This window comes from Trachymyrmex septentrionalis, unplaced genomic scaffold (genome assembly GCF_001594115.1).
Source record: "Trachymyrmex septentrionalis isolate Tsep2-gDNA-1 unplaced genomic scaffold, Tsep1.0 scaffold14, whole genome shotgun sequence".
NCBI classification, from domain to species: domain Eukaryota; kingdom Metazoa; phylum Arthropoda; class Insecta; order Hymenoptera; family Formicidae; genus Trachymyrmex; species Trachymyrmex septentrionalis.
In genome coordinates this window covers 244,382-269,521 of record NW_017304543.1, presented here as the reverse complement: position 1 = coordinate 269,521, position 25,140 = coordinate 244,382, and the positions used below count along the sequence as shown (strand labels likewise).

General features: G+C 25.2%; 4 protein-coding genes across 4 annotated transcripts in view; all 4 read left to right on the top strand.

The window, feature by feature from the left end:
- Nucleotides 1-767: 767 nt before the first annotated feature.
- LOC108745395 (odorant receptor 46a-like) lies at nt 768-11,889 on the top strand. The gene is made up of 11 exons (XM_018481533.1): nt 768-1,129; nt 1,743-2,078; nt 2,250-2,454; nt 2,597-2,752; nt 2,957-3,001; nt 4,723-4,787; nt 5,256-5,357; nt 9,713-10,048; nt 10,156-10,357; nt 10,640-10,795; nt 11,836-11,889. The coding sequence occupies exons 1-11, from the start codon at nt 768-770 to the stop codon at nt 11,887-11,889; spliced, it is 2,019 nt and encodes a 672-aa protein (XP_018337035.1).
- Nucleotides 11,890-16,726: 4,837 nt separating this feature from the next.
- On the top strand, nt 16,727-18,658 carry LOC108745394 (odorant receptor 46a). The gene is made up of 5 exons (XM_018481532.1): nt 16,727-16,977; nt 17,215-17,553; nt 17,777-17,981; nt 18,188-18,343; nt 18,611-18,658. The coding sequence occupies exons 1-5, from the start codon at nt 16,727-16,729 to the stop codon at nt 18,656-18,658; spliced, it is 999 nt and encodes a 332-aa protein (XP_018337034.1).
- A 1,313-nt stretch (nt 18,659-19,971) lies between these two features.
- Nucleotides 19,972-22,153, top strand: LOC108745415 (odorant receptor 46a-like). The gene is made up of 5 exons (XM_018481555.1): nt 19,972-20,183; nt 20,346-20,681; nt 21,143-21,344; nt 21,609-21,764; nt 22,106-22,153. The coding sequence occupies exons 1-5, from the start codon at nt 19,972-19,974 to the stop codon at nt 22,151-22,153; spliced, it is 954 nt and encodes a 317-aa protein (XP_018337057.1).
- Nucleotides 22,154-24,169: 2,016 nt separating this feature from the next.
- Nucleotides 24,170-25,140, top strand: part of LOC108745393 — a 6,267-nt gene continuing 5,296 nt past the window's right edge. Inside the window, exons 1-2 of the mRNA XM_018481531.1 lie at nt 24,170-24,396; nt 24,705-25,037. Of these exons, the coding sequence (XP_018337033.1) occupies nt 24,170-24,396; nt 24,705-25,037 (560 nt within the window). The remainder of the gene's footprint in view (nt 24,397-24,704; nt 25,038-25,140) is intronic.

Genomic DNA, 25,140 nt, shown 5'->3' with positions numbered 1-25,140 from the left:
CTAAAATATTTGTGTACTACAATTTCAATTACAACTCATTTTGACATGTGGATTTTACTTACATTAACTTAAAAATTGTAGCAAAAGGGATTAAAATCAGGGAGAGAAAATCTGTTGCCTTTGGAATTATTCGAATAATAAATCGATATTTTTATTATTTCCAAGTAGAAGTAATATTTCCTAGAATATCAAATATTTCCTAGTAGAAAGTGGGAGTTACCAATGTCAGTACTTTATGCGGCGTACAGATACACAGATCGCTTATGCGACATTTGAAGGTTGTCATTTTTTTCCTTCCACAGCAGTTACAACATATAATTTATTTTGAAAGTATTAATACAGTATACTACCATCAAATAAAGTCTGTGTTTAGCATTTGCGTTGCACATGAGAGAGGGCCGTGGTTACAAATTAAATATTAAAAACTATCGTATAAGGAGGGACGAGTTAAGCGAGGATCTTTACTAGAAATTCGCAAATCTATAGACATTCTATAATTGTTCTTCTAAAGAGTTTGTCGCACGTTAGATTAATATTCGTGCAAACAATTTTGTTGCAACTTAGAGTTTTATTCGACAAATTATTGTATTTGTTTTTATAAAGATATCTAAGAAAATTAATTGCTTAATTTTTTTAGTTAATACATATCTAAAATTTTATATGATTAAAGAAGAATGTGAAAAATATATAAAGAGTGTATGAACTCTTGTTATCATTTAATTTTTACGATGTATATAAACTATTATACTGAGAAACATAATACTAAAATGCGAGTATTAGATTCGACTTTTAAATTTCTAACTATTTGTGGTTGCTGGCGACCGGATTCTTGGACATCGTCATGTAAACGTGTAATCTACCATACGCACACATTTTTCGTGCTTGTGCTAATAAACACGTTTACTTTATCGCAATTACTAGATATTATTCTTACTGTGGATAATGCGGACGATTTCACTGATAATTTCTATATGTTACTTGCAATGATTGTATCTTGTTGTAAAATGCTTAGTATGTTGATAAATCGCAAAAATATTGCTTTGTTAACAAACATTCTAACGGAAAGACCATGTAGACCATTGGAACCGGAAGAAATGGAAATTCACAACAAATTTGATAAGGGCGTACAGTAAGTTTCCTGAAAATGTAAAAAATTATAAAGAGTTTTTATTTAAATTCATTATATCTAAAAAAAAAAAGTATTTTCGGGAAAAACGAAATTTAAATGAAATTGTATAGTTTAAAGAGGGTATAAAGTACGTCGTAAACTATTAATTTTTTGATAACTATATTTTGATACTGTTGCAGAATAACTTCAAAAAAGTCAAACAATTTGATTAAAAAATGACATTGATTTTTATATAAACTAGAAAAATCGATATTAAAAAGATACCATTATTTATTTCCCTTTAAATTATATAATACTTATCTGAAATATTTTTTTAGAAAATGCTTTGTTTTCAAGATATAATCAACTGTTACTACTTAAAATAAGACACTTTACTTTTATTATTAAAATTAATTGCTTAATTATATCAAATATGTAATTTAATTTTCAAATAAAAGTTCGAGATTTAAATATTTCTGGTTAAGGCTATTTTCTATGCCTTTACATACTAACGTAAAGTATATATAATGTTATAATTATTAAAATTATATATTAGGAAAAAATAGGAAAATTGATATTAAATAAGACACTGAATTACAAATGAAACGCGACAATGTCTACAGTTATTTTGCAGAGCAAACACGATACATTATGCAATTTTGGTTGAAACGACTTGCGTATGCATTACGTTAACATCGTTACTCACGGACTTTAGAAGACGGACATTGACATTCAGAGCCTGGTTACCATATGATTATTCATCGCCAATCTTATTTTACATCACATATGCTCATCAATTGATAAGTTTAATAATCGGATCCGTCCTGCATGTTGCTTGCGATGGCCTGATTTGTGGACTATTAGTACACATTTGCTGCCAAATCGAAATATTGGAATCTCGTTTGAGAAGAATAGCATATAAGCCTGGTATTCTTCCTGAGTGCATTCTACAACACAGTCGTATTTTCGAGTTTGTATTTATATATAAAATACTTTTATATAATACAGTTATTTATATATTATATATATGATATAGTTAATATGACAGAAATATTAATATTGTGTATATTGATAAAGACATCAATGTATAGCTATCATTTCTACTCGCAAATATGAAATAGTTAATTACATTTAATTACAGCTTTGCTATCACGGTTAATGAAAAATTCAGGTTTACTATTGCTATTCAGTTTATGGTTAGTACATTGGTAGTGTGTTTCAACCTATATCAATTAACTAGGTCAACTACAACAAATGCAAAATATGTTCAGCTGGTATTATACATGTGCAGTATGCTGACGCAAATCTTTTTTTATTGCTGGTATGGAAATGAGGTAAAATTAAAGGTATGCGATGTTTGAAATAATAAATTATAATTTAAATGATGAATAAATTATCAATTTTTTAATAATTAAATTAATTGCTTTATATACATAATTGATTTAATTAATTTATATATATTTTAATGTTATTTTGTAATTAATATAGAGTCGACAACTCGTCAGTAATATTTTTGATATGGAATGGTGTATATTAGATCAAAATAAAAAAAAAACTTTATTATTAATTATGAGACGTAGTACAGTGCCTATTGAATTTACCAGCGCCTATATTATTTCGATGAATCTTGATTCTTTCGTGGGTGTTAGTATAAAACCGCTTGCTATTATTGCAAAATCAATTAAGTTTGAAAGGATTTAAATCTAGTAATAATATGTACAAATTTATTTGAATAAAATAAAATAAATCTTTTTAAAAAACCTTTTTAGTTCGTTATGTTTTCGTTAAATAACTTCTAACTAAATTTTCTAATATTTATTTATTATATGAAATATTTATTTTTTGCAGTTGCTTAAAACATCGTATTCAGCTTACAATATTTTGCAACAAATATAACAGAGAATGACACAATATAAATAGTGATTCCAATAATTTAGTCTCATACTTTTATTTGCATTTAAATAATTGTAAGCGATAACTCAAACAGAACTAATTGTACAGAACATTATAATCAGTTGATTTTTGTATAAATGTAGTTTTTGTAAGTTAGAAGAATAAAAAGAAATTATTTATTCTCATTATAACCATGTTTCTGCGAGTGTAGAGAGTATGAGAGAGAGAAAGAGAGGGGGGATATTATTATACAATTTAATATTATAAAATTGTTTTTGCGTATATCATATGTTTAATTTACATTACAACTATAACAAAATTAAAGTAAATAATTCAGAATTATTCTTAATTAAATTATATTGTTTAATATTGATATATTTATTAAACTAACTTAAAAAATTATATAATTTGCTATTTAAATAAATGTAAAAATACTTTTCATTCTATAATTTATTTATCTATTACTACTATTACAATATATTATATACTATAATATTTGTTCTCTTAACAACTTTTTCTTACCTATAAAATATATTTGTACAATGAATAATTCGATATTATGTTACTGTAACTAAAAGAAAAATATAAAAGAAAAAGAGATTGAACAGCACTACAAATATCTTAGAAATATCAATAACATCAATATAGCTACAGAGAAATCTGAATTTTAAAGAAAAGTTAAACGTCTAAAGCATAAATGTTATAGAAGTATAATGTGCCAGTGTTGATATCTTATAAAGATAGATTATAATTATCTGTTCAATATTTTATTTTTCTACTCCGTATTTCTTCTACTTCACCTCTTTGTTACGTTTAAAGCCAAAATTATGTTATATATTATGCATGTCAATTTTGTTACCATCTGTATGTATATGTGTTGCTATGTTGTAAAAAATTATTTCACGAAGAATATATTATGAGAAATTCACTGGAAAATGAATAATGGAATAACTACGACATTATTCTACATCTAAGAAATGAGCAAAGCTACAGACTGTAGAGGCAGATATTTATCAATCATTTTAAGAACTTTGTTGCATTTTATCATTATACTTACCATTTTTTATCATTTAAAGTGTTTTTTCTTTATAATAATTTAATGTATTTTTTGCGCAAGACTTAGGTATAAAACATTTGTTTTTAATTGTTAAATAATTAGAAAATTTATGATAAATATGCAATACAAATAACATTTATAAGTAATAAAAAGTAAAATATTAATTAAGTTCATGAGATAATAAAAAAATCAAAATGAAAACTATAAGCAATTTTGAATTGACAAAATTTCAAGTTACACTTCGTACATAATTATTACAATTAGTGATATTATAAGTTATATAAAGTTTGTAGTAATTAATTACGAGTGTTGTGTGCTTGACAGATGTGAGCGTCACACGTGATATCAAAGAAAATAATCTTTTAAAATGTACATCCTTAGATATACTTTTATTCTTTTAACGATATTTGGGTGCTGGCGACCCGATTCCTGGTCGTCTCTATGTAAACGCATCATATATCACATATATACAAGTATAGTAATTCTAATAGTAAATACTTTTATGCTATCGGTATTGATGGATGTAATCTGGACCATAAACAATGGGGAAGATTTTCTTGATAATTTTTTTCCACCAATCGCGACCTTTATTTCTTCTTGTAAAGTGTTCATTTTGTTGATGAATCGTAAAAACATTATTATGTTAATCAATATATTGAGACAGAAACTACATAGACCATCGAGCTCGACAGAAATGGAGATTTTGAATAATTTCGATAAAAGCATACAGTAAGTATTAGCAAACAATATCATAATATTGTGTTATTTAAAATAATATTATTAGAACTATTAAAATTTTTTTGTATTATATATAATATAATGTTTGTAATATTTATATTTTATATAACAATCTTATTTATTATTCAAATTGTTTTAATATGCTTAATAAAATTTTTTATTATAAATAGAAGAATTAAATAGAAGGATTAAAGAATTTCAGAATATATTAAAGAATTTTTTAAAATAAACTATTTTGTGAGTGAGTTAATGAAAAAAGAGATATAAATATGAAATAAAATCTTAAAATATTATTAATATACAATATAAATATATATATTATATATACATATATTTGTATATTTGAAAAACAAATTTTATAATTTTTTTTAGAATAAATACTTTACGCTTTATATATTTGGGAATAGTAACAATGGTGTGGATCACATTATCTTCTTTATATATAAACTTCAAAAACAGAAAATTAATGTACAAAGCATGGTTGCCATTTGATTATTACTCGTCGATATTACTTTTTTATTTAACATCTGCTCATCAAGTGATAAGCCTTACTATTGCAATGTTCGTAAATATTGGTTGCGATACTCTCATCTGTGGATTATTAGTCCATATTTGCTGTCAAATTGAGATTTTGACTTATCGCCTGAGAAATATTATATTTTGTTCAGATTTTCTTCGTGTTTGCTTACATCAACATTACCATATCTTCAGGTTAAATCTTGTGATTTTAAATTTTGCAATTTTTTGTTATACAGATACATATACGTATACATTATTTAAATAATTAGTATATATTATAATATCTTAATAAACTTACAAAGTTACATGTAACGCACCTATTAACAATTATAATTTCTTATTCAACAATGTAACTTTAATATAACACATGAATTATATTACATTTATATTATTGAATAGAAAATTACAATTAACAGGTACATTAAGTGTAATTTTGTCATTGTTGGAATGTTTATTTTGTAAATATATTTTATTAAAATGTGTATAAAATATATATTTAAATATGTTTTAAAATATGTGTACAAATTTGTAAAATTTTAGATTTGCTTTAATTGTAAATGAAAAATTCGGCATGACTATTGCTATTCAATTTATATTAAGTACAATGATGATATGCTTCAACCTTTATCAAATCAGTAAAACAACAGTAAAAACTAATTATATTCAGTTGATATTAGTTATATTTTGTCTATTGACGCAAATCTTTTTCTATTGTTGGTACGGCAACGAAGTAAAAATAAAGGTAATTTACTGCCTATAAATGCAATATAATATGAAACGCAAAGGCAAAATGTATATATCTAAGCTTTTATTTAATAAAAAAAGATACAATAAACTAATTATAATTTTCAATAATATCTAAATTTATTATTTAAATTTAATCTATCTAAATCCGATTAGTCTATTTTTTTTATTATATGTATTATTAAACATATGAATAATTTAAGACGTATTCGTTTATTAATATAAGCATCTTCCATTTTTTATATAAATGCTATTTACATTATTTTGTATATTTCCGTAGAGTTATCAGATTATCGATGATATTTTTGAAATGGAATGGTTGAGATTGGATGATAATATAAAAAAATATCTAATAATGATGATGATGCGAGCACTTGTGCCTATTCAGATTAATTGCGTTTATGTTATTCCTATGAATCTCGAATCTTTTATGAGTGTTAGTATAGATATCATTAAAGTAAATTTTGCCAACAAATTTTTTAACAGTATAATTAAATTTGTTTGAATTTAAGCGAAGCATTATAATATACATATACATTATATTACTGAAATATTTAATAAAATTTAAACAAATTTTATGTTACTTAAAGATATTAAAGTGTTATGTAGTCTAATGTACTTATATATTAAATAATTTTGAAATAATTTAATAAATTTAACATTATGTGAATTTGACGTTACGATCTCATTTATCTAATATTACTACTGGCAAAGTCAATAGAAATTTATTAATTACTAAACATATTATAATAATTTAAGATTGTAATTGTTTATATATTAATTCTAGATACTTAAGATGTCATATTCCACTTATAACTTACTTCAACAAATAGAGAAATAATTGAATAAGTGGTCGATAAAATTAATGTGCTACTCATACTACAAGTTCAAATGGAAGAATTATAATATGGAGAAAAGAAAAAGGTATATTAATTAGTTTTCATAATTGACGTTTGCATTATATATTATAGAAAATAAATATAGATTATCTTAATGCATATAATTTATTTTACTCCTTACTTATTATTTACATTTATTAATATCTGTTTTGTCTTTTCTTAAATATCTTGTTTTTTGTATTATAATTTACATCACAAGTGCAATATAACAAAAACATTATATAACAGAAGTTAGACAATACTGTGTCTGAAATTAATGCGAAGAACGAATTATATAGGTAACTACTAAATATTATTATTAACTGATAAATAAAATAACGATCAATAAAACTAATTTTTTAGATAAAAAAGAAACAATATAATTTAATTACTTATATTTTTTTAGATTTATTAGGTTGAAATATTTTAATACGATAAAAAAATACATTTGTGAGATATGTTAATTATTGAAGTTCGATATAATGAAAGAACATAGCATGTAAAATAGAATCGTTTGTTAAATTATCGTTTAATTGTTGTATTTATTAAACTAATTTAAAAATTGCAATTTAAACAAATATATGTTAGTTATATATGTTATACTAAGTTTTTTTTTACTATATTTGTTAATTACTGCATTTATTATATATTATTATAATACTATATTATTAGCAATATTTTTTAATTAGTAAAGATATATTTATAAAATTAATAATCCAATTTTAACATATAAAAAATAATTAAAATCTTACGAGTATTCTAGAAATATTAATAATGTAAGTAGTACAGAATTCTATAACTAAATTCTATTACTTTGTTTATGATAAAAAGACAAAAGTGATGCTGAAAAGTCTACTTACGTACATGTATGCCGTATGCGTACTGTAAGTATATTACCGATAATGAATGTATCAAATGATTGTATATAAATGTGTGCTTATATGCTTGTGAGTATAAGATGGACATAGAATGATAGTTTTCATCGAGGACATTGCTTGGCATAAAAAATTGTGATGAAATGATTAATCTAGTAACAAAAGTCTGTTGTCAGTAGTGATATAGAAAAATTTAAATCTCATAGGAAATTCAAATATCTAAAATTTAAACGTCTTAAAAATATAACATGTCTACAATATTACAAAAGATAAATAAGTTATAATTATTTGTTTAATAATTTAGAATTCTCTGTCTTGTATTTTCTCTATTTCGTCTCTAAAAAATATTGTTGCTTCTGTAGATATAATCATGCATTGTTATCAATACATAATATGTGTACTTTGAATAATGCATGTCAAGCTATGAAAAAGTCATTTCATGAGAGCTATATTGCGAGAGATACATTGCAAAATAAATAATAAAGAGTGAGATAATGTTATGGAGTGAAACGTGAATATATTAGACTTCCATATCTAAAATATTTGATCTACAAAGCTATAGACTGGCTGACTTGGTCAGTTATACTGAAGATTTTGTTCTGTGCTATACTTACTGATCGTAATTATTTAAAGTATAAAAATATAAATTATAATATATAAAGTACACATAAATATATCTATATATAAAATATTTATAAAGTATTTTTGTTATAACTTAATTTTTCTAATTTTAATCTTTTAAAAATCTTACAATATACAATTCATATTTATTACTATTAGATTAAATCAAAGAATTGTTTTAGTTATCTATAAATGTAAAAAATAAACATTTGTAAATATAAAAAAATAAGAAAATATTTATTAAATCTCAAGAATAAAAATATGAGAAATTTTTAATTGATAAAACTGTCAATTATTTTATAAATATATTTAATATAATTAATAATATTGTACGTTACAAAAAATATCTAGTAATTAATTGTGTACTTCACAGATGATATCAAAGAAGAATATTTTTTAAAATGCGCATTCTTAAACTTAATTTCAAACTTTTGACGATATTTGGATGCTGGCGACCGGATTCTTGGTCGTCGCTACATAAACGCGTAGCATACTACATGTATACCAGTATAATAATTATAATACTAAATACCTTTGTGCTATCGCAACTGATGGACGTAATTCTAACTGTAAACAACGCCGATGATTTTTCTGAAAATTTCTTTATATTAATTGCCATGTTCATTTCTTGTTGTAAATTGTTCATTTTACTGATGAATCGTAAAAACATTATTATGTTGATAGGCATTCTAATGAAAGAACCTTGTAGACCGTCGAGATTGACTGAAATTGAGATTCTACATAAATTCGATAAAAGCATACAGTAAGCATTAACAAACAACAAAAAAATAAATTATTGAAATGTATTAAATGTTATCTTTACTTTTAGATTTTTTAAATATAATTTATAATGTTTTTTTATTATTTAAACAGATTTAATATGTTTTACCCTCTGACTACTATATATATCACATATAATGGCTTCTCAAACAGTTTTAGGAATGAAATGCTACTATAATGGCTTTTTTCTAAACTTCTCTGTATATTTTATATATTATCAAGCAAAAATATTCTCAATTATTTCGATTTCATTCATTGAAAACACGTTCGCGGTTTTAATTGAATTTTGCGGCTAAGCTGTATAGTATAGTAGATACAGCAGGTATAGTGTATCTTTCAGCACAACAGTAGCCAAAGGGTTATATACTTTATTGTATACAAAAATGTATATATGTCATAAAAAATATAATTTATTTATTAATTAATTAACTAAATATGACAGAAAAAAACATAAAGCTAAAAAATATTATATTTAAGAGTTATTTTATTATTGTTTCAGAATTAACACTCGACGTTTCATATGTCTGGGAACAGTAACATGTTTATGCGTCGTATTGACATCTTTGTCAGTGAACTTCAGAATTAGAAAATTAACGTATAGAGCATGGTTGCCATTTGATTATTCGTCAACATTATTGTTTTATTTGATGTATGCTCATCAATTGATATGTTTAATTGCTGGAGGATTTTTAAATATTGGTTGCGATACTCTCATCTGTGGATTATTGGTTCACATTTGCTGTCAAATTGAGATATTGACTTATCGTTTGAAAAATATTGTATTTTATTCAAATGTACTTCGCGATTGTGTACATCAACATTATCATATTTTCAGGTAAATCTTATCATATTTTGCGAAATATTTTTTTTAATTATGATTTAATTTATCACGCGGTTTTTATTATAATATTTTATTAATTGAAAAAAATCGTTAAATTTTAGACTTGCGTTTATTGTAAATGCAAAATTTAGATTAACTATTGCTATTCAATTTATAACTAGTACGTTGGTGGTTTGCTTCAGTCTTTATCAATTAAGTACAGCAACAACAAAAGCCAAATATATTGAGATGACATTATATATATCTTGCATGTTAACAGAAATATTCTTCTATTGCTGGTATGGTAACGAATTAAAAATAAAGGTGTGATAATAGACACTTTTTGTAGGTGCATATATAATTGATATGAATATTGTCAAATCTCTTAAGAAAAAGTGTTTCAATATACTAATTAACTGTTCAATAACTGATAAAATATCAGTTACTGAACAGTTAATCAATATTGAAACACTTTTTCTTAAGAGATAATTCGGCAAATCTATTCATTATGATATTATATATTATTAGAGTATCTTAATGTCTAAGAAACATTAATAAATATCTTTTATTAAATGCTATGGAAATACATTTTACATATTTCAGTAGAGTCATCAAATGATCGATAATATTTTTGAAATTGAATGGCTAGCATTGGATGAAAATAGGAAGAAATCTCTAATGATAATAATGAGCCGAGCAATCGTACCTGTTCAGATTACCTGTGCTTATATTGTTCCTATGGATCTTAACTCCTTTATGAGTGTTAGTATGAATGTATTATTAAAACTAGTTTTGATAATAAAGTTTATTTTCTTTATTTTGCAGTTAAGTGAGGGTTTATAATTGATTCTTACGTTATTACAATAATCAATTAACAAATTTTTTAAATTTAAATTTAACTGACTAATATTAAATTTAACTGATTATATATTAAAATCATTTCACACACATCATCACACGATGCATATTAAATAAATTATTATTTAAAATAATCAAATAATATACAGGATGTTCAGTAATATCCGAATCACCTCTCATAAGATAGAGCGGACAAAACTGAATGAAAAAATTCTTATACCATTATGCAATTTTTGTAATAGTTAACGATATATTAATTTTTAAAACTATTGAACAGCATGACTTAAGTGTCAAATACAAGCGCGTGATGAGGTAGGATAATTGTAGGATGGCTCGGCACGCATATATTGTTTATTACGGCTATGTTCCGATATACACTGTATTGAAAATCTATAGTGCACGTAACGTATACTATAGATTTCAGTATTGACAGTGTATATCGGAACACAGCCTACAATTACTACAAACGGTGTTGTGAAAATTGTAAAATAATACAAGACTTTCGATTAAATTTTATCCATCCTATTTGCTCACGAAAGGTGATCCGATCATTATCAGGCATTCTGTATACCTAATATAAATAAATTCAGAAGCATATGTGTTTAATAGAGTTAAGGAATTGACGTCAAAATCTATAATACAGTTACTGATGCTGGATCTGTGAGATCAATTTAATTTATATTAACTAAAAGACACTATTTCACTTAATTCTAAGAAACCAAAACAATTTAATATAAAAAAGCATGAATATTAAACTTATTTTAATAACAATAATTTAAATTTACGGATTTAATATAAAGAATATAATTGAATAGATCGATCCATTAGTTTCACAAGGTTCATAATTAAAATTTAGTATATTTAATAATATTGAGGAAATTAGCTATAAATTTATTAAAAATATATTTAATTTAAAATTATACGTGTCTATATATTAATTCTAGTTACTTAAGACATCGTATTCCACATACAATTTACTTCAACAAATACGGGAATAACTGTATGAGAAGCTACTAGAGTTAATGTACTATTCATATCGAACGAGATAAAATCATGGAAGCGGCAGGAAGTAAAGAAAAATGATATACGCAATTAGTATCATAATTAGTATTTAACGTTTCTCCATTACATATATTGTTATAAAAAATAGATTACCTAAATATATAAGTTATTCTATTCCATATTCTTCTTATTATTTAATATAATGTATATATTATACTCTTTTTTGTTCTCTTCTCTATGACATACTTTGCTGCGGACAGCATAATTTTTAATTATTTTTTAATTAAATTATTAGTTAATTGAAAAATTTATTAAATTAAATAAACTATCTTTTATACAAATACGCATAAGAAATACTTTCTACACTATTGTATTTTTTATAATAATATTACTATTGTATTATTACTCATTAGTAATACTTTTTTACCTGTAAAATTGTATTTGTAGGATAAATAATGCAATTTTGACATTATGATTTTGTGAATGAAAGAACACTGTGTAAAGGAAGAGAAATTATAGTGCTACAATTATTCTAAAAGTATTATAGTAGGTATAGGAAGAAATATCTTAGATTTCATAGAAACTGGAATTATTTGAATATCGTAGAAGGGTGAAGATGTCATAGAAAGTGCATGCACCAATATCTCATGAAAATAGGTTATAATTATTTGTTTAATATTTGATTATTTTGTCTCGTATTTTTTCTGAAAAGCATTGTTGCATTTAAAGATATAATTAGGTTTGTTCGTATACGTAAATTTTGTTGTATATGTATACAAGTTGTCAGTTGAGTTATGAAAAAATTATTTCACGAAAGGAATACATTTCGCGAGGGATACGTTACAGAATAAATAATGAAGTTACCAAGTACGAAGGGTGGAAACGTATACAATGGATATCTATGGTTAAGAAATTCGATCCGCAAAGCTATAGACCATTGTCAGTTATCCTAAAGATTTTGTCATGTGTTATACTATGTGTTATATTCAGTGGTTATAATTGCTCTAAGTATTTTTTCTTTATATTAATAATTTAATTTGTCTCTCTTATGACTAATGTACAATCTACTTATGATTGTTAATCAAAGAGCTTTTCTAGATATTAACGTAACACACAAGTAACATTTTTGGAATACTAAAAATAAGAAAACTTCTATAACAATAGAAGCAATTTTGACAAAACTGCATAATATTTTAGAGAAGTATTTAATATTATTAATAATAATATACATTTAACACACAATTTACAGTAATTAATTACATGTACTGTGTACTTTGTAGAGCATACAAAAAAATAAGTTCTTTAAAAATGCGTATTCTTAAATTTACTTTTAAACTTTTAACGATATTTGGTTGTTGGCGACCCGATTCTTGGTTGTCGTTACATAAACGTATAGCATATTATGTATATACAAGTATAATAATTTTATTACTACATACCTTTATGCTATCGCAATTGATGGACTTAATATTAACCGTTGATAATGCCGATAATTTTTCGGATAATTTTTTTGTATTACTTGCTATGTTCATTTCTTGCTGTAAATTGTTAATTTTGCTAACGAATCGCAAAAACATTATTATGTTAATCAATATGCTGATGGAGAAACCATATAGACCGTCGAAATCAACTGAAATGGAGATTTTATATAAATTTGATAAAGACATAGAGTAAGTTTTAATAAACAATATTTTAACATTGTATTATTTCATTTGATATTATTAAAAATTATTGAAATATATTTTATGTTAATTTTTATATTAGAATTTAAAACCATTTTTTTTATTTTTTAAATAATTTTAATACGTTTAACACCTAATTTCTTATTGTGACTGGAAAATAGAACAAACATATCTAAAAATGATTAAAAGTAAATTTTTTAAGTTAAAAGAAATAACAATATATATATTAAAAAATTTTGAAAAATTATTATATATATTGTACTATTTGAGAAACACTTTATAATTATTTTAGAATTAATACTCGGCGCTTTGTATATCTGGGAGCTGTAACGATGTCATGTATAATCTTATCTTCTTTATCTATGAATTTAAAAAATAGAAAATTAACATATAGGGCATGGTTACCATTTGATTACTCATCAACGATACTGTTTTATTTGATGTATATATATCAACTGATAAGTTTGGCTACCGCAGCATTTATAAATGTTGGTTGTGACACTCTCATTTGTGGATTACTGGTTCATATTTGCTGTCAAATTGAAATCTTGATTTGTCGCTTGAAAAAAGTTATATTTTATTCTAATGTTCTCCGCGGTTGTGTATATCAACATTATCATATCATCAGGTTGAGTCTTATAATTTTATAAATTTTAGAAATTCTTATGTAATAGCTTTTAAATTATACTTCTTATTATAATACTGTTTTTATCTGATTTATTGCTTTAAAATATGTATATATTATTAATATGTCGTTACATAATCAAAATTAAATTTTAGACTTGCGTGTATTGTAAATACAAAATTTAGACTGATAATTATTATCCAATTTATAACAAGTACGTTGATAATATGCTTTAGCCTTTATCAAATAAGCAAAACAACTACAAAAGCCAAATATATTGAAATGATATTGTATATATCTTGCATGTTAACACAAATCTTCTTCTATTGTTGGTACGGAAATGAAATAAAAATAAAGGTATGGTAATAGACATTTAGTAGATGTGGTAAGTATAAATGCTTTAAAATAATATGTCAAATTTATTCAATCTATATTTAATAGTAAAATACTCATGGTATAATATTGTTAAAGTATTTCAATATTTAAGAGGTATATATCAGTAACTTAATTATCTTTTATTTCTTGAACAAAAATTACATCCATGGATGCATTTTACATATTTCAGTAGAGTCATCAAATAATTGATAACATTTTCGAAATGGAATGGCCAACACTGGATGAAAGTAAAAAGAAATCTCTAATAATAATAATGAGGCGGACAATTGTGCCTATTCAAATTACTTGTGCTTATATTATTCCTATGAATCTTGATTCCTTTATGGGTGTTAGTATAGATATTAGTGAAACTAATTTCGCCAAATTCTATTTTTAAGTATATTTAAATATGTTTTTGATTTAAGATATTTATAATATATGAGGAGCAGAATTTTAAAATGCATTTTATCCAAAATTTATAATTTTTAAAGACAAGAAAGAAAGTTACAAGAAAACTGCGTGCTTTACAGAAAATAACAATTTGCCATTCAGTAAGATATAAAATGTTCAAAATTGCTAAACAGTAGCTAAAAAAATGTTAAACAAATATATTTTGTTTGTCTCTAATTAAAGAACATAATATACTTTAAATGTCAAGATTTTTTTCAGCACATAAATTGATGGTGTAAAAATGCTTTCAGAACATCATTAAAGCTTAAAATATGAATCTCTTAACACTGAATACTATGTCATCTTTAACTTTAAAAATGAAATTTTAGACAAAATTCATTTTAGAACAATGCTGCTCATATATATTACTTTATTATACTACTAAAATAAACTAAAAATTTGAATTTAAGTAAATTTTAATTATTTTATTTTATTTAAATAATAAACTGAATTATGCACAAGAAATATAAATTTGGAATGACAAAAACAGATTCAACATCTTGTGTAATATAATAATATTATAATCTAATGCATCTAATATTATTAGCGAAATTAGTTGCAAATGTATTAATTACAGAATATATTTAAATCAAGATTAGGAGTGTTTATACACTAATTCTAGATACTCAAGACGTCGTATTCCACTTACAACTTACTTGAAAAAATACGGGTATAATTCTGTAAAAGATTGATGGCAAAAATATACTCATGAAATTAAATCTTAAAAGAGCGAGAAAAAAGGAAAAAGTATATATTTATACTGTTAGTATTTATAATTAGCATTTATTACGTTCAAATTATCTGACATAAAAATAATAAAGAAAAATTATCTGTGTTATCTTGTTGCACATTTTTCTTATTATTTTATATTTATTAACGTCTATTTTATATCTATTTTATATTTTGTACTTTCTTGCCTATTCTGTCTTTTATGACATATTTCACAAATGTAATATAATTTGAACATTTGCCTCTAACGGAAGTCAGAAATCATTGTGCCTGAAATCAATACGGAAATAGAATCGTACGGTATGGCAACGACTTAGCAACACGCTTAGTAGTCATAATAAATAAAATATTTTACTTGAGAAATGCAGATATAACTGAGTTACTTACATTAAAATTTATGATAAAATAGTTGGGACATTCATATTTTTCCGTTTCTTATGATATTTGTAACGAAATATAAAAACGTTATCTAAAAGGAGCATTATAATATAAACGTTGTATTTTTAGAGACTGTTATTATCGTACTTAACGGAACAATAAATATGTATTTATGGAATCAATGATTCAAGTCCGATATATTATGATAATAACATAATAGTAGGGACTATGGAATCTTTGAGAAAGAAAAGAACGTGGCACAAACGTTTTACGATTGTCAGTCGTTCAGAAAATGTCTTATTCGTTGTTTCTTAATATAGTTTAAAGATGCCATAGTTTTAGAAATATTGAAGTAAATAAAATTTTGTGCAAAATATTTTTTAACATCTCGCAAATAATTTTTTCTATATGATATTTGCAATTATTGTGCAAAAATTTAAGTGAAATTTAGATATAAGAAACCGACATAACGTGAAATAAAAGATGCGTGTCTTGCAATTAACCTTCAAGATTCTAACGATTGTTGGATGTTGGCGGCCACAATCATGCTCGTCATTTTACTTGCGTATAATATACGATGCATACACGGTTTTTATGATTATATTATTATATACTTTTTTGATATCGCAATTTTTGGATATTATCTGGAATGTTGACAATGCCGAAGATTTTACCGAAAATTTGTACGCCACGATGGCATCGGTTGTTTCGTGCTCTAAAATGCTCAGTTTATTAGTGAATCGAAAGAATATTAATATGTTAATCAATGTACTCATCGAAAAGCCATACAGACCATTGGAGATGGACGAAATGAGAATTCGATATAAATTCGATAGACTTATATAGTAAGTTTTACCACAATGCTAAAGATTACTTTAAAAAATAAGTTAATAATTAATTTAGAAAAACTTATTGTAAATTTTTATTTTGTTTTTTTTTATATGAAAATTATATATAAACACGTAGTACTATATAAATAATAACATCTAATTATTACAAATATCTTTATATTTTGATAATTAATAGTTAAATATTAGAAGTTGTGTTACATAAATAAGCGTAACTATCTCCACAGTTTGCAGTATCAATACACTCTACTATGCGATTTTGGTAGAAACAACTTGCGCATGTATAACCGTGACATCTTTATTCACGGTGTTCAGAAAAGGAAATTTAACATATAGAGCATGGCTACCGTATGACTATTATTCGTCTAGCATCATATTTTGTCTTACATATGCTCATCAACTTATTAGTCTGACGGCTGGATCGCTCGTTAATGTGGCCTGTGACAGTCTCATTTGCGGATTGTTGGTGCACATTTGCTGCCAAATAGAGATCTTAGAATGCCGACTGAGCAAAGTATCGAATGATGATAGTACTCTTCGCGACTGTGTACGTCACCACGACAGTATATTGCAGTTAGTTGTTTTATCTTATATTCTGCAAATATACACATATTACTAAAAAAGTAAAGATCTCACATTAATAAAAAACATTTTTTTTGTTATATATTTGTATATTTTGTTCTGATTCGAAGCATTTTGGTAACATTTTTTTGCATATTGTTATAATGTTTATCTTTCACTTTATTTCTCTTGAAAAATTTTGAAAAATGTTATTTATGTAATACATATTTTACAGATATGCACTCAGATTAAACAATAAATTTAGAATGACTATTGCTATGCAATTTGTAGTCAGTACATTGGTGGTATGTTCCAATTTATATCAAATGACTAAATCAACGAGTTTAAATGCGAGCTATCTTCCTTTAATATTATACATGTCTTGTATGTTGACACAAATTTTTATCTATTGCTGGTACGGAAACGAAGTAAAATTAAAGGTGCGAGTTAAGTTGTTATGCATTTTTTGGTTTTAAAAACCCAAAATATACATAATTTAATATTAAAGTCAATAAATAAATTTATATAACAATAAATTGTGTAATCAAATTTGTTAATTCTAATGGATTAATACTTTCTACGGTTCAAAATAATCAAATTTGTTAATTTTAGAAAATTAATGATACTTTGTTTATTTGAAATATAGAGCATTCAATTACTCGACAACGTTTTTGCGATGGATTGGATGACGATGAACAGAAACCTGAAAAGAAATTTATTAATAATTATGAGTCGTGCAGCAGTACCAATAGAATTTACCAGCGCTTACGTACTGTCTATGAATCTCGATTCTTTTGTTGGGGTTAGTAAAAAAAATTGAAAATTAATTTTCAATTTTATGATTTGTTATTGGTGCAATTAATAATAGATTTTATTTTTGATTAAAATATATTTTATTTAACTTTGGGAAATAAGAAAATGAATAATTTATATAGAAGTTAGTTTATACATAAAAATAATTTTGATAACAGCATACATACTAAGTTTACGAAGATAATGTATTGTTTATGTATGTTAGACTGATAAGAATTGTGAAATGAATTATAAGATCTATATACATTTGTTGCAGTTACTTAAAACATCATATTCTGCTTATAATATATTAAAACAAGTGTAGAAATCGTAAGTAAAAGACATGAAAAAATTGATTACTGAAATGTTTTCCAATACGTCATCTTATTGTTAATAAATATCTAGAAATATGTAGAAGTTTGCATCACAATTAGTATTTCGTTTGGACTAATAAATGACTGCTTATATGCGTTCTATTATAATTATTTTTAATAACTTTATATAACATATTGAGGAGAAGATTGAGAATATATTTTTTTTAATTAAAAAAATAGACGTTTCAATATATAATAAGAAATATCTATTAATCTTGTTCATGTATAACACAACAGGTCCAAAATAAATATAGATGCATGTGCATTTATAAAAAGTTTTTCCTATTTATATTTTGTTAGAGATTATGACTGTTCAAATCGAAATAGAATTAGAAATTAGAATTTGAGACGAATGACAAATGCAGAGCGTCAGCAACATTGATAAATATTTACTATAAGTAAATAAATTGGTGGGTTATTTATATTACGATTTTATAAAGGTAAAACACAATTCATGGTTTATTAATAGTTTCTACGACTTATTGTTTTCTTTTACATTTTCTTTCTCCTCGCTATCATTATATCACATAGTTGTCATATAAAGTTTGTATTTGAAAAAAATGTACGTCCATGCAAACCGTAGCAGGAAAATGGGGAATGATATTGCGAATTTAGTATTACGATAATTATATAGCTGCCAAGCGCGGAGGGGAAGAGCAGTATTACTACCAGAAAGTCACGAGGCTATAGACATTCCGAGATTCGTCGTATAGAATTTCGCAAAGCTGATTCACGGTACTATTGAAAGAAAAAGACCTTTTTATTTTATATATGTGAAGAAACTTTGTACCTTTTTATTGACGTACCTTAAATTCCTCATGTTCTACAAAATTAAGTACATTCACTTATGACACGTGAAACTTGTTATATTATTGTATTATTTTACTTATATATTAAACAAATATCTACATCGAAACATCGTGCCGTATATGATAATTAGTCAACATTTAATAGTTGTATGAGAATAGTTTATTAGCACTTAATAATATTAATTAAGAAGAGAAAACGTTATTGATATTAATATATTTAATCATACAATTTACATTAATTACAGCAACAAGAATAATTTAATATAACGCTATTAACATTGAGAGTGTCATTAAAATCACGGAAAATGCAGGTTCTTAAGTTTACATTAAAAATTCTTACGATTGTGGGATGTTGGCCACCAAATTCATGGACCTCATTGTGTAAACGTACTATGTATAACGCATATACCACTTTTGTAATATTGTTGCTTTTCACCTTCATGCTGCCACAACTTATGGATGTCGTTTTGAACGTCGACAATGCCGACGATTTTACAGATACTTTCTATATCATGCTCGGCATGATTATTTCCTGTTGTAAAATGGTCGGTCTTTTGATAAATCGCAACAATATAGGGATATTAACCAATATTCTTACTCAGAAACCATTTATGCCATTAGAGGCTGACGAAATAGAAATCCGCCAAAAATTCGACAAAACAATACAGTAAGTATATAAAAAGTTCTCACTTTATTTTAATAATATATAAAAATATTTTAAAAATGTGATAAAAATCATTAATTTATATGAGAATAATAGTGCAAAGAAAAATGTTTAATGTAAAATGTTTAATAAAAAATATAAAAAACAAACTTATCTATTTTGTAGGACGAATACATTATGGTACACAATTTTGGTCGAAACGACATGTGCATGTGTAATGTTGACATCATTATTCACCGATTTTCGGAAAGGTAATTTAACGTACAGAGAGTGGACACCGTATAACTACACATCTGAGGTGATATTCTGTATCATATATGCTCGTCAATTAATAAGCTCGACTATTGGCTCTATGGTGAATGTTGCGTGCGACAGTCTGATTTGTGGTTTATTATTACACGTATGTTGTCAGCTCGAAATACTGGAGTGCCGGTTGAAAAAGAGCTTCCTCGGCCAAAACAACCTGCGCGAATGTGTACGTCAGCACGATTGTATATTTAAGTTAGTTTCTTTGACGATCTTGCAGATTGTAAAATGGTGAAAAATTATTTGGAAAATTGAAAATCAAATGGTCGATGACGTTACATTGGCGTAATTTTAATTCTTATCGAGCACTATCCAGTCTGCATAGTGTTTATATTTTTATATGCAGAATAATTAGAGTAATTATATATAAAAAAATCATATAATTCCATTTAAAAAGATAGAGATAGTCTATGACTACGAAAAATTTTTTTCAAAAATTAATTTTATCATTATTTGTACCCTTTCAAGCCATACAATTGTTGTCTAAAATGTTTTTTTCGTATTTTCCATATTTTTTATAGTATTCGATTCATTATATTTAAAATTTTTTATTCTGTGTAAATACCTTTTAAAAATATTTTGGATACAAAAATTTATATGCAAATAAATTTATATTTTAAATAAATAAGTATATTTTAAACGTTTGTATTTTGCAGATTTGCATTAATGGTGAATGAAAAATTTAAGATAATTATCGCTATTCAATTTATTGTGAGCACATTGGTGGTATGTTCCAATTTATATCAATTAGCAAAGATGACATTGACTGCGCAATGCTTTCCATTGATACTATACACATGCTCCATGCTCACACAAATTCTCATCTATTGTTGGTATGGAAACGAAGTAAAACTAAAGGTGCATATTTCAGAAAGCTTAAACGTGCAGTATTAATATAATTTATTCAATACTTACACGATATTAAAAACTTCCTAGATATAAAATTATTAGTCTTATTACAAATACTCCATCCATCGATTTTAGGAATAAAATTTTCAGCTTATGAAAAACCATTGTAACAACAAAAAACTCTGTAATTAATATAAGAAAACATTAGTTCAAATTTTATTTTAAAAATCTTGTATAACGTTTTTTAATTTATGTACATATTGTTTAATATAGAGCGTTCAACTCACCGTTAATATCTTTGGAATGGGATGGTTAACAATGAAGCAAAACAAAAAACAGAGTTTATTAATAATTATGAATCGCTCATTAATACCTATTGAATTTTCTAGCGCGTACATTCTTACAATGAACCTTAATTCTTTCGTGAGCGTGAGTATAACAGTCTATTGTCACTAAACAATTAATTTTGAATTAATAATAATATACATTTTATTAAAAATATAATATATTTCAATTTTTATAATACACTGAAAATTTATTTACATTCATAAAAAAATTTAATCTATCTTTTTAATCGTGTTATATTATTATATTACAAAAATTAAATACTGCACTTTTTATATAAAAGCTAATTTCTTCATAAATCTTTTTGGAGATTAATGTATAATTATGTATTACACATATTTTATTATTTGGCAATATAATTTAATATTTTACAAAATTAGTAACTACAAAATAAATTTGAAGAAAGATTTATCTTTTTATTACAGTTACTTAAAACGTCATACTCGGCTTATAGTATACTACAACAAATGTAAACAATATAATACAAATGGAAGATAGTACAGAAGCTAGAGAATCATATTTCCTAATTAAGTTATCTCTATGATTAATGTTATTAATTATTTAAGTTTCCTGTTATCTATTATATAATATTAACAAATAATTAAATAAGAAATATTGATTATTATATGTTTCATCTTTTTCATTAGATTTTTATTTACAATCTTCTATAATTTATACTGCTTTAATTTTAGTTCTATTATTTATTTATTTAAACATTTTTACTTTATTTAATCTTCAATGTGGAAAATTTTTAATATATAAGATTTTTTCAACATTTTTTCTCTCTTCTCTTCTCACTTTATATACATAATACATAGTTATTATTCCCCAAAGTAAATAGATAAAATGCAATTCTGCGCAATATGATATTTTGACTAGCTTAGAATTAACTGAAGATATTACAGCATGTATATTCGCTTTGCCTATATATGTATATTTAATAATCTCTTTTAACCGCTTGTATCCTACCAGAATTATCGATCAATATGAGTAACAGAATTAACGATGACAGCCAGATGTGAGGTGGAACTGACGACAATAACAGATTCCATATTTTTTGTATGTAAGTATAAATTACTTACATTAAAATTTCATGGTGACACACCTTAATTTATAGTCTAAAGGTTTTGTTGTCGACAAGTTTTCCTTTAGACTACTCGTATTTTAATGTATTACCTAACAGTTTATATAAAGGTCGCAAAAAAAAAACACACAGCTATGCATATTATTTTATAAAAGTATTATTACCAGTTGGAATATATTACAAGTTACGTATACATATAATTATTATGATGACATGTGTAGCTTTCCACCACAAAGAGGCGAACAATGAATGCAGAAAGTAACGTTGCGTGTCTATAGACATTGTAAGATTTGTCGAAGTTCCACAAAATTGCTTTAAAATCAATATATAAAGTTTATATGAAATTGCTTGATATTTTTTGTTTGTGTAAGTCATTTATATTATTGAATATTTTCTAAAGTTAATGAATAAAATGCAATTGTGCGCAATTTTTATTTTGTTTACTCAATATCGATTGAATAAATTAGCTAATTATACAAGTGATTGAAGTTAATTTAATTACCAATCTTATATTTATAATATAAAATGTTGCGTGTCACAAATTATTGTAAAAGTAGGTACACTACTATACTACTCATATATATACACAGTACTTCATCAAAATAAGCGTACGATTGTATAAACGGGTAATTGAGGTTGACACCCCTTATTTCACGTGAAAAATAATACGACCAATCCATGTGTCTAATTTGATAACTATGACAACGGTAGCGACTGACTACGAAAATCGCTATATAATTAGGCACCCTTTTAACCTTCAGTGTCCCTCAGAATTAATCGATCCAGCAAGAAGAAAGCGAACGAAGCCGAGTTTCCCAGTGAACGATACGAAGTTTAGTGTTCATACAAAGGCAAGGCTGACACCTCGTCTCGATATACGTGTATAAATCATCCACAATAAACAGTGTTAAATATATCTGGATTATTTCGCCTTCTACAATAAACATATTTTACGTTTATATTAAAGATAAAAAAAAAATATATATATATATAATATTAAAATATAAAAATAAAATCTAAATTAAGCAATGTTATTATAATTTTCGTATAAATATTTTAAACTGTTTTTTTAAATAAAAGCATCTAAGTTTATTTATCTAAAAAATTTTAGCTTATGCATATAATATTTACTGTATCTTTCATAATTACATCACATAATTATGTCTCTTGTATAAGACATATATTGTACAATAGTATATATATACAGTATACAATACATATAAATAGTGTTTTATTTTAAAGTAGAGGCGAATAAAAAATATTTCAAGAAATGCAAGTTATGCAATTTCCACTGAAAATCCTCACGATAGCAGGATGCCGACCACCAGTCTCCTGGTTTTCATTATGGAAACGGACAGTGTATAATGTATATACAATTTTCGTGTGTTTACTACTGTTCACTTTCATGTTGGCACAACTTATGGATATTATCCTGAATGTCAATAATGCGGACGATTTCACGGATACTTTTTATATAATGTTAGCCATGGTCATCGCTTCCTGCAAGATGCTCAGTCTATTGCTAAATCGCAAGAATATCGAGATATTAACTGGCGCATTGGTTGAGAAACCATTTAGACCTTTGGAACCAGATGAAATTGAGATTCGACAAAAATATAATAATATAATACGGTAAGGAGTTGCTTTTATATAAGGAATAAAAAGATCCGTATATTTTAATTTTATTTTCTCCTTTATATTAGTTCTAACACATAATTATTAACGTTACATATTTATATAATTATTTTGCATTTTTTAAATTTAATTGGCAAGAACGACAAGATACGATTTTTATTAATAAAATAAACAATAAATGGAAATCTTTTTGTTATTTTATGAAAGAAGAAGAAAATATATTTTTTTCTTTCTTTTTAATTAAAGGAGAAAAATACAAAACAAAGTCATCGTGAATTAGTCCAGCCCCCATAGTCATTTTGCAGGATCAATTCTATAATCTACACGGTTTTTGTTGAGATAACGTGCGGATGCATGAATTTAACGTCTTTACTTATGGATTTCCGGCAAGGAAATTTAGCGTATAGAGAATGGATACCCTTCGAGTGGTCCGATACAGTGTATTATCTCACATACTTTCGTCAATTAATGAGCTTAACGGCTGCGTCGATCGTGAATGTTGCTTGCGATATAATGATTTGTGGATTGCTGCTACATATTTACTGCCAAATCGAAATCTTAGAGTGCCGTGTGAGAAAATCGTTACGCAATCGAGGCGACTTGGGTGAATGTGTGCGTCAGCACGATCATATCTACAAGTTAGTCTTTATATAGAATTTTATTTGCTTAAATGTTTCTCTTAATTAATCTTAAGGTAAAGAGTACACAACGTTGCGTGCGCACGAATACACATACACAGAG

Bases quoted from the DNA above. Each gene is read 5' to 3' on its own strand.
- LOC108745395 (XM_018481533.1), top strand. From the start codon at position 768: ATGCGAGTATTAGATTCGACTTTTAAATTTCTAACTATTTGTGGTTGC. The intron at 2,753-2,956 runs GTTAGTATAAAA...TATTTTTTGCAG, and splicing joins ATCTTGATTCTTTCGTGGGT to TTGCTTAAAACATCGTATTC. The intron at 10,049-10,155 runs GTAAATCTTATC...GTTAAATTTTAG, and splicing joins CAACATTATCATATTTTCAG to ACTTGCGTTTATTGTAAATG.
- LOC108745394 (XM_018481532.1), top strand. From the start codon at position 16,727: ATGATTATATTATTATATACTTTTTTGATATCGCAATTTTTGGATATT. The intron at 16,978-17,214 runs GTAAGTTTTACC...CACAGTTTGCAG, and splicing joins AAATTCGATAGACTTATATA to TATCAATACACTCTACTATG. The intron at 18,344-18,610 runs GTTAGTAAAAAA...CATTTGTTGCAG, and splicing joins ATCTCGATTCTTTTGTTGGG to TTACTTAAAACATCATATTC.
- LOC108745415 (XM_018481555.1), top strand. From the start codon at position 19,972: ATGGATGTCGTTTTGAACGTCGACAATGCCGACGATTTTACAGATACT. The intron at 20,682-21,142 runs GTTAGTTTCTTT...TGTATTTTGCAG, and splicing joins CAGCACGATTGTATATTTAA to ATTTGCATTAATGGTGAATG. The intron at 21,765-22,105 runs GTGAGTATAACA...TTTTTATTACAG, and splicing joins ACCTTAATTCTTTCGTGAGC to TTACTTAAAACGTCATACTC.